General features: G+C 37.0%; 1 protein-coding gene across 1 annotated transcript; it reads left to right on the top strand.

Moving 5' to 3' along the window:
- The first annotated feature begins 11,772 nt into the window (after positions 1–11,772).
- Positions 11,773–14,779, top strand: LOC119570335 (putative helicase mov-10-B.1). Its single transcript, XM_037918122.1, has 4 exons — positions 11,773–11,937; positions 12,152–12,274; positions 13,893–14,110; positions 14,238–14,779. The coding sequence occupies exons 1-4, from the start codon at positions 11,906–11,908 to the stop codon at positions 14,399–14,401; spliced, it is 537 nt and encodes a 178-aa protein (XP_037774050.1). The 5' UTR covers positions 11,773–11,905; the 3' UTR covers positions 14,402–14,779.
- Positions 14,780–15,372: the final 593 nt, after the last annotated feature.

Below are 15,372 nucleotides of genomic sequence, written 5' to 3'. Positions count from 1 at the left end.
TACGGGTTGGGCGAGGAGGGAAGGGGGGGAAGTTTTGGGATTGTATGGTGATTGAAGTATCTTGAAAAAGTTTGGGGTCGGGTTTTAAAGGATGGAAAAAGAGTTTGACGGGGGAAAAAGGTGGGAAAGGAAAGAAGGGGGGGGGTTTGGGATGTAGGAGGGGGGGGTTTTTGGGGAAAATTTGGTTTAGAATGACAGTTTACTGGAGTAAGGGGAAAGGGAAAAAACCCCGGGTCGCCCAGGCAACTTTTTGGCTTAAACGTTATTTGGGCCAATTTTAAAATCTGGAGTTGCTACCCAGACTAAAATTTTATAGGGGGGAAAACCCCCTTTTAAAATAATTAGGGGGGCCCCCAAAATTGGAACATGTGCGTGATTGTGCGGGGCCCAGTTAGTTTCGGGTTTTTCCAAAAAGGTTTTGGGCAAAAGGGGGCATCTGGCTATGGGGAAAACCGACAATTTTTGGCGGGTGTCCTAGACCCCAAAACAATTTTTGGCATAAAGTGGGAGGGGGTTGGGTAGGGAAAACGAAACAGGGAGGGTTTCTCCCCTATGTAGACTTTAAAAGGGGAAAGGGTCATGCCTAAAAAAGGGTTAATTTTGGCCCCGTTAGGGGTTTTTTTCCCGTTTGACCTTGGGGGGGAAAGGAAAGTAGCATTGAAGGGGATTGCATCTTTGTCTGTGAGAAAAAGGCAATTGGGATTTCCCCCACAATCGAACCAACTTTTTTCATTAGTTTGGGGAAAAATTTCGGCGGGAGAAAAAAAACTGTTCCGGAAAAAAAGATTGAGGGTTGGATGGGGTTCGAAAGGGGGAATGGGGTTCCCAAAAATTAGGTCTGTTATTTTTGTAATGCTATAGGGGGGTTTTTGGAGGGTTACGTGAAAAGAGGGGAAAGCGGTGGGGTTCGGCAGGGAAAGAAATTTAAACCTTGTTTTTGGGGGACATTTTTTAAGAGAAGGGTGTTGGGGCAGAGTAGGGAGTGTGGGAGGGATCACGAAAAATCGGCCCCAATTTGGCCTGTGTGAAAGGGTATTCAAAATTGTAGAGTTTTGGGGGAGTCTAAAGGGGGCGGGGGGTGACAAAGATGGGTTAGTGTTGGGGGAGGTTGTTATGGGGGGTGGGAAATTTAAGGTGAAGGTATAACTGGGGGATGGGGGGGTTGGGGGGTTTTGGGGGGGGGTGGGGGGGGTAGGGTGTTGAAGTTGAGATTCCCTGGGAGAGGGGAAAATTTTCCCCTTAAGGGGTATTGTTGGTACTTTTAACTGGGAGAAAATTGGGAATAGGGGGGTATTATTGCGGGTTCGGGAAGCCGGGTCAAAGGGGAGCCTGGGGTCAGGGAATCTGGTGGGTTTAAACCCCTTGGGGCTATTATTAAAGGGGCAAAGCCTAAATTCCCCCTAATTGTGGGGATTAAGGGTTTTCAAATGGGCCAAAAAAGGGTAAGCCGGGAATAAAGTGGGGAAAAAAACAAACAGCCACCCCCCAGGGTCCCTTGAGGGGTAAGGGGATAGAAAAATAAATCAGGGGGGGAAAATACCCGGTGCCCAGGCTCCCCCGGGCCGTTCGGGGAACCTGGCACAAAAGTTAAGTTTTAAATTTTTTAAAGCACGGTTTCTCACACCTTGGGGGGTGGATAGCAAAAGGGGTTTGGGAAAGGGGGACAAAAAACAAAAAGGGGGGAAGGAAAAAAAAGGGACCAGGGAAAAATTTATTTGAGTCGAGGGCGGGAGTCCCAAGGTTGGGGAGGTCCCCATAAATTGGGTCCCAGTCCCCCCTAAGCCCCCCCACGAAAAAAAGGGCTAGGGATTGGGGGGGGGTTTTTTTTGTCTTAAATTTTGGCAGAAAATTCCCCAAATTAAAACCAGAAAAACCCAAAAAGCGATATAAAATTTTTTTCCTCCCTCAGAGCCCCCGACCCCCGGGCGACGGGCCGGGGTTTCAAGGGGGAACCCATGAAGGACGGCGAGCGAGCCCCCTCGCCCCCCACCCCAAATTTCCTCCCAAATGGAAAAACGACACTCGACATGAGGGGGTTGGTTTGGGTAAAAATTTTAAATTTTTTTTTACCCAAAAACCATAAGGAGGTGGAAAAATTTTATCTGTTTTTTCCCGGGCCCTTTTTCTGTGGGGGAAAGATTCGTTTAAGTTTAATCAACTCAAAACATTTTCCTGCGTGTATGTTTTTCTCTCTCTCTTTTTTTTTTTTTTTTTTTTTTTTTTTTTTTTTTTTTAAGAGTGATACATCTTAAAGGGTTTTATTCCAGGTTTTGGGAAGTGAGGTCCCCTTATTTTCCATTTATTTCATCCCTTTGTTTGTACTTTTTCTGTGATCCGTGATTCTGGTTCTCGCCCCCCAAACAAACCCCCAAAATTTAAATTTCCACCGTGAGGAAAGGTCAAAAAAACCTAAAGGGAATGGGGAAGAAAAGACAGAGGAAAGTACTAAAGAACCCCCCCGGCCAAAGGTTTTTCAAAAAAAGGTTTAATTCGGGAAAGCCCGAAAGAAACAGTCAAGAAGCACAAAGGGAACAAGGGGCCGGCCCCGAGGTCTGGGGGACCACCCAGGGAAACCCCAGAAAAAGGCATTTGGGGCCTGACCCAGAAACCCCAAACGAAGGAGAGGCGGAGGCGGGGAAAAAACAAAATTGGGGGCTCCGGGACACGAGTCAAAAAAAACAAAGAGGGAACTGTAATTTCTTGAAAATAACTGTAGTTAAATTTTAAAAAAATTAAGTGTCAAAAATTGTTTTTCTTTTCCCAAATTTTTTCATTTCCCATTTTCTTTTTAATTTATTTTTCCAGCCAGGCGAAAAAAATTTTTTTTGTTTTTTTTTAAGGGTTTTTAGGGTTAAAACCCCTTTTCGAAGAGGGTTTTTTAACCCAACGAAACGTGTAAAATTAACTTGCCCAGAAGTATGACAATTACCCTAGACAAGATGGTTGTTTTGTGAGTAGCTTATTTGGTTGAGGTGGATCTTGGTCTGTATCATTATAGACCTTGGTCAAACTTTACTTGCTTTTCTACTTGCCCATAAAAATTGCTCCCCTTGATTTCCCATGTTTGTGGGGTTTGTTTTTTTTTTAAATCCACCTCCTAAAACATTCTGGAAAATAATATGGGTTTGAAAATTTTTTTAACCCTGTGCACGTAACTGGGGGGGTGGTTAAAAAATTTTGCTGGGACATCAAAAGTCAACAGAAACATGGAAAAGAGAAATTTGGCAAAAAGTGTAAAAAGAGTTATACGAAAAAGGGAAAAGGGGAAACATACGAAGAGGTTTGGAAGAAGAGAAGGAAAAGGAAAGGGGAAAAAAAAAAGCCCCCGCAAAAATTAGGAGGCGGGGCCCTGAGGAAAAAGGCAAGGGGTGACCCCTCCTTTGGATTTTCATTTCTCGGGGGATTAGATAAAGGGAAAAGGATAGGTACCCGTTTGACGGAGGAAAAAAGGGTTTGTTGCCGAAAGCAGAAAGTGTAAAGTTTCTGTATAAGGATGTCGTAGGTAGGAGGTTGGGGAGGTGTTTGGGGAAAGCAGGGGTTAAGGGCCTGCATAAAAGCGGGGGCCCGGAAACCAAAATGTGAAGAAAGAGGGCATTACAAAAAAGAACAAAAGGGGGATCAAAATTTGTGCCATAAGATAGGAGGGTTTTAGTCGGGGGGGCCCATATAAAAAAAAAGGGGGGGCGGAGAGCCGTCTCCCAACGTCTGTTCTGATGGAATGGAGCTGACCAGGAGGAGATTGATAATTTTACTTATGTAATTTATTTGTGCGGAGACTTGACCAGAAAGACTGCCATCGGTTACACAAGATCTTAAAGTGGTGGTATTAATCTGTGGCTGGAAAGCGTGAGAAACGTGGTTGGTGTGATGTGGACATAGCGGCGTAATGTGCTAGAGTGTCTGCCTGTTCATTGCCAGGGATTCCAACATGGCTGGGCACCCAGCAAAAGGAGAAAAGACATGCAAAATTAGTTGAAGCGAGGGCTGAGACCAAGGTAAGAGTGATCCCTTCATTGGGTCTCTAAGTCCCCATCTCCTTTGTGATATGGCCAAACAGTGCAGGACACTTCATGGGGGAGGTCATGTCTACGGAAGATAATCTTGAGAATATTGGACTTATATTGGCCTCTGGAGGACAGTCCATCAAATTTGCTAGTCTAACCAGTCTTTATCACAGACAGGGCAATCAGTCGGGGAGGCGGAAACAGTTCCTGTACAAGTCGTAGGGTTAGTTAAGTGAGTTAATAATTAGGATAAGTGGACAGAAGGGGATGGAAGAAGAGACGGAAAAGGAAAAGCGAGGTGAGGGCTGAGGTCCAAGGTAGTGGTGATCCCCAACACTGTATGTTGGGAGATGATGGGGTGAGTAAGGGCATGGGCAGTTGATTTGGGATGGATTGAGCTGACAGAAAACATCAAGGAGGGGTTATTAGTATTAGTGGTTGGAGTCATGCTCAGAGGAGAGGCAGGGGTGTGGAGACCAGAGAAATCAAATTTAGATAGACTAGTTGATGAAAGAGCAAGTGTAGTGCCCTTACTAAAGCTAAAAAATCCTTATTATTGCCTATAGTGGGCTTGAAATAAGTGGGGAGAAGAAACGGTCTTCTCCTCAGAGTCCCTATAAAGGTTAACCAAGGGAATACTGTGCTCAGGGCTCCCTGAGACCATTCAGGACTGCTACAAAGCCAGACTTTCATCATATCAGCAGCTCTCACACCTTTGGAAGTGGACAGAAGAAAGGGATGCAAAAGAGAATTTGGGGGAATAAAATTTTTTTTGGGGAAAAAATTTAAAAAGGGGGGAAAAAAAAAATTTTTGGGGTTTTTTTGGGGGCCCCCCCAAAACCCTTCAAACCTTTAAAGGGCCGGTTTTCCCCGGGGGAGGGGAAAATTTTTTGGGGGGTTTTAAAAAAAAAAAAATTTTGGGGGGGGGGAAAAAAAAAAAAAGGGGGGTAAAAAGGGGCCCCCCAAAAAATTTTAAAAAAATTGGGGGGAAAAAAAGGGGTTTTTCCGGGGAAAAAAAAAAGGGTTTTAAAAATTTTTTTAAAAAAAAAAAGGGGGGGGGGAAAAAAAAAAAATTTTAAAAAGGGTTTTAAAAAGGTTTTAAAAAAAAATTTTTTCCAAAAATTTTTAAAAGGGGAAAAAAAAACCTTGGGAAAAAGGCCCCCAAAAAAGGCCCCGGGCCTTTAAATTTTAAACCCTTTTTTAATTTTAAGGTTTTTTAAAAAACAAAAAAAGGGTGCAAAAAAAGGTTTAAAATTTTAAAAAAAAGGGGGGGGAAAAACCCTTTTTTTGGGGGAAAAAGGGGGGGGTTTTGGGCCAAAAAAAAAAATTTTAAAAAAGGGGGGGTTTTTGGGAAAAGGAAAAAAAATTTTTTTTAAAAAAAGGGGGGGGGAAAAAATTTTTAACCGGGAAAGGGTGGGGGGGAAATTTTAAAAAAGGGGGGGGGGGAAAAGGGGGGGGGGGGAAAAAGGGGGGGTTTAAATTTTGGGGGGGGGGGGGGGGGGGGGGTTTTTTTTTTTTGGCAAAGGGGGAAAAAAGGGGGGGGGAAAAGGGGGGGGGAATGGGGGGGGGGGGGGGGGGAGGGGGGGGGGGGGGGGGGGGGGGGGGGGGAGGAGGGGGGGGGGTTACTTGGGGGGGGGAAACGGGATTTTTGGAAAAAAGGGGGGGTTTTTTTTTAAATTTTTTTTTTTTTGGGAAATTTTCAATTTTTTTAAAAAAGGGGGGGGGGGGGAAAAGGGGGAAAAAGGGGGGGGGGAAAGGGGTTGGGGGAGGGGGGAAGGGGGGGGGGGGTTTTGGGGACGGGGGGGGGGGGGGGGGGGGTTTTTTTGGGGGGAAAAAAATTTGGGGGGTTTAGGGGAAAAAGGGGGGAAAAAATTTGGGGGAAAGGGGGGGTTTTTGGGGGGGGGGGGGGGGGGTTTAAAAGGGGTTTAAGGGGGGAAAAAAGGGGGAAGAAAAACCCCGGGGGGGGGGGGGGTTTTAATTTTTTTTGGGAAATTCCCCCAAATTTAAAGGGGGGAAAAAAAAAAAATTATGGGGGCCGCCACGGGGGGGGGTTTTTTTTGGGGGGGGGGGAAGGGGGGGAAAAATGGGTTTGGGGGTAAAGGGTTTGGGGGGGCCCCCCCAAAATTTTTAAGGGGGGGGGGGTTGGGGACAAAAAGGGGGGACCCCCCCAAAAAAAGGGGGGGGGCCCACAAAAGGTAATTTTTTTTGGGGTTTTTTTTTGGGGGGGGGGGAAAAAAAAATTTTTTTTTTGGAAAAAAATTTTCCCAAAAAAATTTTTGGGGGTTTTTGGGGGAAAAATTTTGGGGAAAATTTGGGGTTGGATGGGGTTTTGCAAGGATGGGTTTTTGGGGGGGTTTTTTTGTTAAATTTTTGGGGGGAAAACGGGGGGGGGGGGGCCCGGAAAAAAACCCCCCTTTTTTTTTTTTTTTTGGGGGGGGGGTTTTTTGGGGGGGGGGGAAAAAAAAGGGGCCCTTTTGGGGGGGAAAAATTTTTTTAAAAAAAGGGTTGGGGAAAGGGGGGGGGGAAGAAGGGGGTTTTGGGGTGAGGGGTTTTTGGGGTTTTGGGGGGGGGGCTTTAAAGGTTTTTAAAAAGGGGGGAAAAGGGGGGGGGGGGGGGTTTGGGGGGGGTTGTGGGGTTAAATTTTTGGAAAAGGGGGGTTTTAAAGGGGTTTTTTTTAAATTTTGGTAAAAGGGGGTTTCCGGGGTTTAAGGGGGGGGGGGGGGGTTGGGGGGGTTTTTTTTGGGTTTTTTGGGGGAAAAGGGGGGTTTTTGGGGGGGGGGGGGGGTTTTTTTTCCGGGGGGGGGGGAAAAAAAAACCCCCGGGGGGCTCCCCTAAACCCAAAAAAAAAGGGGGGGCCCCGGGTTTCCCCAAAAAAATTTTTTAAAAAATTTTTTTTTTTAATTTAACCCTTTTTTTTGGGGGGAAAAAAAAAAAAATTTTAAAAAAAAAAATTTAAAATTTTTTTGGGGGGGGAAAAAAAAAAAAACCCCCTTTTAAAATTTTCCCCCCCAAAAAAAAAGGGGGGGAAAAAAAGGGGGGTTTTTTTTTCCCCCAAAAAAAAAAAAACCAAAAAAAATTTTTTCCCCAAAAAAACCCAAAAAAAAAATTTTAAAAAAAATTTTTTGGGGGGGGCCCCCCCCCCCCAAAAAAAAAACCCCAAAAAAAAAAAGGGGGGGGAAAAATTTTTTTTTTTTAAAAAAAAAAAATTTAAATTTGGGGGAAAAATTTTTTTTTTTTGGGGGGAAAAAAGGGGTTTTTTTTTCCCAAAAAAAACCCTTTTTTTTGTTTCCCCCCCTTTTTTTTTTTTTTTTTTTTTTTTTAAAAAAAAATTTTAAAGGAACCCCCAAAAAAAAAAAAAAAAACCTTTTTTTTTTTTTTTAATCCCCCTTTTTCCCCCCCGGAAAAATTTAAAAAAAAACCCTTTGGGGGGAAAAAAAAAAAAAAAAGGGGGGGGGAAAAACCACCAAAAAACCCCCCAAAATTAAACCAAAAAAAAAAAAAAAAAAAACAAAACCCAAAAAAAAGGGGGGAAAAAAATTCCCAAAAAAAATTTTTTTTTAAAAAAAAAAGGGGGGGGGGGGAAAAATTCCCAAAAAAAAAAAAAGGGAAAAAAAAACCCCCTTAACCTTTTAAAAAAAAAAAAGGTTTTTTAAAAAAAAAAACCCGGTTTTTTTTTAAAAAAATTTAATAAACCTTTTTTTTCTTTAACCTTTTTTTTAAATTGGGGGGTTTTGGGGGGTTTTTTAAATTAAAATTTAAAAAAAAAAAAAAAAAATTTTTAATTTTTTTTTTTTAAAAAAATTTTAAAAAAAAATTTAAAAAATTTTAAAAATAAAATTTTTTTAAAAAAATTAAAAAAGGGTTTTTTAAAAAAAAAAAAAAAAAAAAACCCAAAAAAAAAAAAAAAAAAAAAGGGGAAAAAAAAGGGGGGGGCCCCGGGAAAAACCCCTTTTAATTTTTTTAAAAAAAAAAATTTGGTTTAAAAGGGGGAAAAAAAAATTTTAAAAAAAAGGGGTTTTTTGGGGGTTTTTTTTAAAAAGGGGAAAAATCCCAAAAAAGGGTTCCCCCAAAAAAAAAAAAAAAAAAAAAAAAAAAAAAAAGGGGCAAAACCCCCCAAAAAAAAGGGGTTTTTAAACCCCAAAAAAAATTTTTTTTAAAAGGGGGGGGGAAAATTTTTTTTTTTTAAAAAAAAAAAAAATTTAAAAATTTTTTTAAAAAAATTCCTTTTTAATTTTTTTTTGGGGGGGGGGTAAAAAGGGGGGGTTTTTCCCCCCCCGTTTTTAAAAGGGGGGGGTTTTGGGCCCCCGGGGGGAAAGGGGGGGAAAAAAAAAGGAAAAAAAAAAGAAAAAAAAACCCGGGGGGGAGGGAAAAAAAGAGGGGTTTTTTAAAAAAATTTTTTTTTTTTTTGGGGGGGGGGGAAAAAAAACCCTTTACCAAAAAAAAGGGGAAAAAAGGGGAAAAAAATTTTTGGGGCCCCAAAAATTCTAAAACCCCTTTTAAAAAAAAAAAAAAGGGGGAAAAAAAAAGGGGGTTTTTTTAATTTGGAAATTTTTTTTTTTTTTTAAAAAGGGGGAAAAAAAAAAAGGGGGGGTTTTTTAAAAAAATTTTTTTTCCCCCCCCAAAAAAAAATGGGGGTTTTTTTCCCAAAAATTTTTGGGGGGGAAAAAAAAAAAGGAAAGGGGGGGGTTGGAAAAATTTTTTCCTTTTAAAAAAGGGAAAAAAAAAAAATTAAAAAAAATTTAAAACCTTTTTTTTTTTTTTTTTTTTAAAAAAAATTTTTTTTTTTTTTTTTTTTTTTTTTTTTAAAAAAACCCCAAAAAAAACCCCCAAAACCCCCTTTTTTTTTTTTTTCCCCCCGGGAAAAAGGGGAAAAAAAAGGGGGGGGAAAAAAAAATTTTTTTTTAAAACAAAAATTTAAAAAAAAAACCCCGGAAAAAAATAAATTTTTGGGGGTTTTTTTTAAAAAAATTTTTTTAAAAAAAAAAAAAAAGAATTTGGGGGGGAAAAAAAAAAGGGGAAAAAAAAAAAAAAAAAAAATTTTAAATTTTTAAAAAGAATTTTTGGGAAAAAATTTTTTTTGTTAAATTTTTTTGGGGGGGGGGGGGGAAGGGGGGGGGTTGGGGAAAAGGGGGGGCCAAAAGGGTGGGTTGGGTTTTTGGGGGGGATTTTAAAAAAAAAGGGGACAAAAAAAAAAAAAAAAAGGGGGGGGGGGTTTTTGGGGGGGGGTTTTTTTGGGGGGGGGGGGAAAAAAAAGGGGGGGGAAAAAAAAAAATAAGGGGGGGGAAAAAAGGGAAAGGGGAACAAAAAAAAAAATTTTTTAAAAAAAAAATTTTTTTTTTTTTTCCGGGGGGGTTTTTTTTTTTTTAAAAAAAAAAAATTTTTGGGGGGAAAAAAGGGGGGGTTTTTTTAAAAAAAAAAAAGGGGGAAAAAAAAAATTTTTTTTAAAAAAAAAAAAAAATTTCCCCAAAAAAAAAAAAAAAAAAAAAAAAAAAAAAAAAAAAAAAAAAAAAAAAGGGGGGGGGGAAAGGGGGGGGGGAAGAAAAAAAAAAAGGGGGGGGAAAAAAAAATTTTCTGGGTTGGTTTAAAAAAACCCCCCTTTTTTTGGGGGGGGGGTTGGGAAAAAAACCGGGGGTTTTTCCCCAAAAAGGGGGGGAAAAAAAAAATTTTTTTGGGGGGGGTTTTTTTTTTTTTGGGGGTTTTTTTTTTAAAACCAAAAAGGGGGGGGTTTTTTTGGGGGGGGGAAAAATTCCAAAAACCCCCAAAAAAAAAAAAAAATTTTATTGGGAAAAAAAAACCCCCCTTTTTAGGTTTTTTAAAAAATTTTTTTTAAAAAAAAAAATTTTTTTTTTTAAACCCTTTAAAAAAGGGGGGGAAAAAACCGGGGGGGAAAAAAGGGGAAAAAAAAAAAAAAAAAAAAAAACACAGGGCAAAACAAAGGGGGGAAAAAGGGGGGTTTTAAAAAAAAAGGGGGGGGGAAAAATTTTTAAAAATTTTTTTTTTAAAATTTTTTTAAAATTTTAAAAAAAGGGGGGGGGGGCCCCCCAAAAAAAACCTTTTCCCTTTTTTTAAAAAAGGGGGGGAAAAAGGGGGGGGAAAAAAAAAAAAATTTTTGAAAAAAACCCCGGGGGGGGGAAAAAAAAAAGGGGGGAAAAAAAAAAAAAAGGGAAAAAAAAAGGTAAAAAAAAAATTTAAAAATTTTTTTTTTAAAAAAAAAAATAAAATTTTTTATTAAAAAAAATTTTAAAAAAGGGGGGGGGGAAAAAAAAAAAAAAATTTGGGGGGGGAAAGGGAAAAAAAAAAATTTTTTTTTTTTTTAAAATGGGGTTTTTTTCCCCGGGGGGGGAAAGGGGGGGGGGTTAGGGAACCCCCCCTTTTTTTTTGGGGTTTTTTTTTTAAAACCCTTTTTTCCCCCCCCCCAAAAAAAAAAAAAGTGTTTTTAAAAAAAATTTTTAAAAAAAAAAGGGGTTTTTTTTCCAAAAACCCCGGGGGGGGGCCCTTTCCCCCCAAAAACCCCCCCAAAAAAAAAGGAAAAAAAAAAAAAAGAAAAAAAAAAAAAAGGAAAAAAAAAAAAAAAAAAAAAACCCCAAAAAAAAAAGGGGGGAAAAAAAAAAATTTTTTTTTTTAAAAAAAAAAAATTTTTTTTTCCCCAAAAAATTTTTTTTGGGGGAAAAATTTTTAAAAAAAAAAAAAAAACCTTTTAAAAAAATTTCTAAAAAAAAAAAAATTTTTTAAAAAAAAAAAAAAAAAAAAATCAAAAAAAAATAAACCCTTTTAAAAAAAAAATTAAAAAAATAAATTTTTAAAAAAAAAATTTTAAAAAAAAAAAAAATTCCCCAAAAATTTTTTTTTAAAAAAAAAAAAAATTTTTTTTTCAAAAAATTTTTTGGGGGTTAAAATTTTTAAAAAAATTTTTTCCCAAAAAAAAAATAAAAAAACCCCCAAAAAAAATTTTAAAAAATTTTAAAATTTTTCCCCCCTTTTTTTTCCTTTTTTAAAAAAAAAAATTTTCCGGAACCCTTTCCCCCTTTAAAAAATTGTTAAAAAAAAAAAAAAAATTTTCCCCCAAAAAACAAAAAAAAAAAATAAAATTTTCCCCCCCAAAAAAAATTTTTTTTTTTTAAAAAAACCCAAAAAAAAAAAAAAAATTTTTTTTTTTTTTAATTTTTTAAAAAAAAGGGAAAGGGGGGTTAAAAAAAAAAATTTTAAAAAAAATTAAAAAAAAAAAAACCCCCCCCAAAAAAAAAGGGAAAAAAAACCCCCCCTTTTAAATTTTTCCCAAAAAAAAAAAAGGGGGGGAAAAAAAAAAATTTAAAAATTTTTTTTTGGGGGGGGCCCCAAAAAAAATTTTTTTAAAAATATAATTTTTTTGAAAAAAAAAAAAAAAAAAAAAACCAAAAATTAAAATTTTTTTTAAAAAAAAAAAAATTTTTTCCCCCCCTTTTGGGAAAAATTTTGGTTTTAAACCCAAAAAAAATTTTTATTAAAAAAAAGGAAAAAAAAACCCCTTTTTTTCCCAAAAAAAATTTTTAAAAAAAAAAAAAATTTTTTTTAAAAAAAAAAAAAAAAAAAAGGGGGGAAAAAAAAAATTTCCCCCTAAGTTAAACCCGGGGGGTTTTTGGGGAAAAAAAAACCCCCCAAAAAAAAAAAAAACCCCCCGGGGAAAAAATTTAAAAATTCTTCTTTTTTTCTTTTTCTCTCTTTTTTGGTAGGAGGGTTATATTTCATAAAGTATTGTAATTATTTGGATATTCATTTTTAAAGAATACAGCTTCAAGATAATGTAATCTTTATTTCAGATTTACAAGTTGCAACCCAATAGCCGCATAGTGGCATGTGCACCATCAAATTCTGCTTCAGATATTATTGCTGTGCGTCTCCTGGAACACATCTCAAGACATCACATGTTGCGTATGCATGCAGAATCAAGGATGATGTAAGAGCCCCCCCATCTGCTGGTTGTGTGTATGGAAGTGTGTAGCAAAGAGTTATGAGTGTCCTCATGTATACTGTATCAAAGGATTTGATTGTGTACTTTCTTGCTGTATGCATTGTTTTGTTTTATGTTTTTCTTCATAAAAAAAGCATTGTTTTCAGTTACACATTTCCTTTAAATGCATCTCCATAATAATCTGTCTTGCACACTCCAGATCAAGCATTCCGGAAAATTTAAAGGATATGTCCAACATACAAGAGGGCAAAATTTACACACCATCGGATGAGAAACTTATGGCGTACAAGATCATAATTTGTACATTGGTGACGGCTGGGAAGTAAGATAAAGACCTTTTTTTTATTATTATTGTACATGAATTCATAGGTCATTGTTTTTTCTTTATCTTTTCTCTTCTTTTTCCTACCTTTTTCTTTTATAGCATTTAGTATAGTAGTTTTTCAAGTGTGGTAATCTGTCAAATATTTTAAATTCATAGTAATTAAGCATATTAATGACTTATGAAATTATGATTAAACACCTTTTTTACTGTAATTATAAAGCCTGAAAACTGGTTATGCAAATTGTATGTTTCCTTTTTATAGTCTTAAAAATTAGTTCCTTTTAAGTATATGTTCTTGCATAGTGTACAATTATAAGAAGTTCTTAGAAAGCAAAACATACTGTATTTGGTTGTTAACCCTTTGCCGATGGGTGGCAAGTACATACATGCCATGGCATGGCTGGACTATCTGCTGGGGGCATGTACATACTTGCCATCGTGTATGTATGGACATGCCATAAGTTTGTTTTTTTTACAATCACGGCAACATATTATTTTTCTGCCACTGAAAATGTGATTAAGTCGTTTTTAACACTTTCTTATTTTTACTATACAAAGAAAATTAATAAAATAAAAAAATTTAAAAAATGTAAAAAAAATTTAAAATTTTTAAAAATACAACACAACAAACCTACGATTTCAACTCCATGATACCACACACTGCTTATTTTATTTTAAAGTATAGAGCGAATAATGATCAACTATGGAGTCTATATAACAACAAAGATATCCTTCAGTCTTGATTTATCAGGAAATATGACAAATAGAGACTTTAGAAAATAGTGATAATGGAAAATACAACATATGCTCGTAGTATTACGAAGAAACGGCAAGGGATGTTGGTATTTGGCATGAGGGTGACGATATAAGCAGGGGTGTAGTGGTAAAAAAATCGCTGGGGAAACGCTGCCGGCAAACTTGGTTGACTCTATTTTTATACTGCGCCAATACCCCCCCCCCCCACATGAGACCTAAATAAAAAGTCAAAAATTTTAAGCCATAATGTAAGAGAATATATTGAGAATACATAAAAGATAATAACACAAATACATAAGAAAAATTTTCATACAGCAGCATAAAACCACAAGACTCAAAATGGATCAGTGAAGTAACAAAGTGCGCAGCACCAGGAAATCAGAACTAAACCGCAGGCAGAAGCCGTTACATAAGAAAAAAATATATCTATAACATAAAAATATCCAACAATAATACAATGGTTATATGAAATTGAAAAAATAGTTTTTTATAAAAAAAAAAAAAAAAAAAAAAAAAAAAAATTGTAGTTTTCGCGTTACCACACAGTTAAATTGCCAATTTTTCAGACTTCTGGAAAAATCGCTGGGGGAACGCGTTCCCCCTCGAAAAATCGCTGGGGGAAACACCGTTCCCCCACGTTCCCCCCCCACTACACCCCTGGATATAAGCCCCCAGCAGCGGGGCCTTGGCCACTATGAATACTACCTGTTGGGAATGGGTTAAGAAAGAATGGGAATGCTGTTGATTTCATTGTTCTTTTGAAGAAAGACATTTATCATATGCTAATTATAGCGTTGCCAGAGGATTGTCTTCAATCAATACAGTTTTATAGCTTACCATTATATGCTTGTCATTTCAGGATAGCAGGAGCTTCCCTCCCTCAAGGTCACATAACTCATGTGTTTCTAGATGAGTGTGGCCATGCCATGGAGCCTGAAGCCATGTCAGCACTGGCAGGAATCGTAGAGAAGGAAGCTCAGGTGGTGTTGACTGGGGACCCTCACCAATTAGGTCCTGTTATTAGGAACACCCAGTGCTTCACAGGCAATGAAAATCTCTTCCACAAGAATGGCCTAGGTATGAGTGACATTTCTTTAAGGGAACACTGGAGCAAATGTGTGTTGTTGAATCATTTTCCTCTTTCCCCCCTCCCCCATAAATTGTTGGTAAATTTGGTGTTTAGATGTCTTTATATCTTTTACAGATAAGTCCTATCTGGAAAGGCTGATGGAGATGCCTATGTACAGGGATAGCAACGGCCATTACAACAGGCAGGTTGTGACCAAACTGCTCAATAACTACCGTTCACATGCTTCTATTCTCAAGGAACCTAATGAGATGTTCTATGACTCTGAACTCAGGGTATGATCCTCTCTTCAACCTTTCTTTTCTCATTGATTTGTAACAGATAAGCATACATTGATTATGAATTCAGAGTTTTTGATATACAATTCACATTATTGCATGATCCTATTAAAAAGATTATATACAATTACAAAAGAGAAAATGTTATTGACAAGACTTCAATTCCTCACCTTTGAGGACATCAGCAATGATATATTCATACATATATTCATCTCTTGGTGCCAGTTCAGAGGGATGACATTGGGAATTAAATTGATACTGCATGGCTGGTGTTCATCTCATATGTACACCCAAGAGTCAAGGTGTTTTATTTACATCTTGCCTTAGATTTATTTTTATGAGCATGATAGGTGAAAGTCAGTGATCACGCCCTCCCAAGATGGTGTTTTATATAGACTCATGTTGATCATTATTCCTCTAACTATTTGAATTCATAAATCAAGACGAAGATTCTTGTTGTATGATACATAGTTGATCATTTGCTCTCTTAAAAATAAGCAGTGTGTGTACAGGATGAATCGTAGGTTTGTTGTGTTGTATTTTTAAAAATTTTAAATTTTTTTTACATTTTTTAATTTTTTTATTTTATTAATTTTTTTTGTATAGTAAAAATAAGAAAGTGTTAAAAACGACTTAATCACATTTTCAGTGGCAGAAAAATAATATGTTGCCGTGATTGTAAAAAAAACAAACTTATGGCATGTCCATACATACACGATGGCAAGTATGTACATGCCCCCAGCAGATAGTCCAGCCATGCCATGGCATGTATGTACTTGCCACCCATCGGCAAAGGGTTAACAAACAAATACAGTATGTTTTGCTTTCTAAGAACTTCTTATAATTGTACACTATGCAAGAACATATACTTAAAAGGAACTAATTTTTAAGACTATAAAAAGGAAACATACAATTTGCATAACCAGTTTTCAGGCTTTATAATTACAGTAAAAAAGGTGTTTAATCATAATTTC

The sequence above is a fragment of the Penaeus monodon genome, chromosome 4 (assembly GCF_015228065.2).
Source record: "Penaeus monodon isolate SGIC_2016 chromosome 4, NSTDA_Pmon_1, whole genome shotgun sequence".
Classification (NCBI taxonomy): domain Eukaryota; kingdom Metazoa; phylum Arthropoda; class Malacostraca; order Decapoda; family Penaeidae; genus Penaeus; species Penaeus monodon.
Note: the sequence above shows the minus strand (reverse complement) of the source record. Positions and strands in the feature narration are given on the sequence as shown.

Bases quoted from the DNA above. Each gene is read 5' to 3' on its own strand.
- LOC119570335 (XM_037918122.1), top strand. From the start codon at position 11,906: ATGTTGCGTATGCATGCAGAATCAAGGATGAT. The intron at 11,938-12,151 runs GTAAGAGCCCCC...TGCACACTCCAG, and splicing joins CATGCAGAATCAAGGATGAT to ATCAAGCATTCCGGAAAATT. The intron at 14,111-14,237 runs GTATGAGTGACA...TATCTTTTACAG, and splicing joins CTTCCACAAGAATGGCCTAG to ATAAGTCCTATCTGGAAAGG.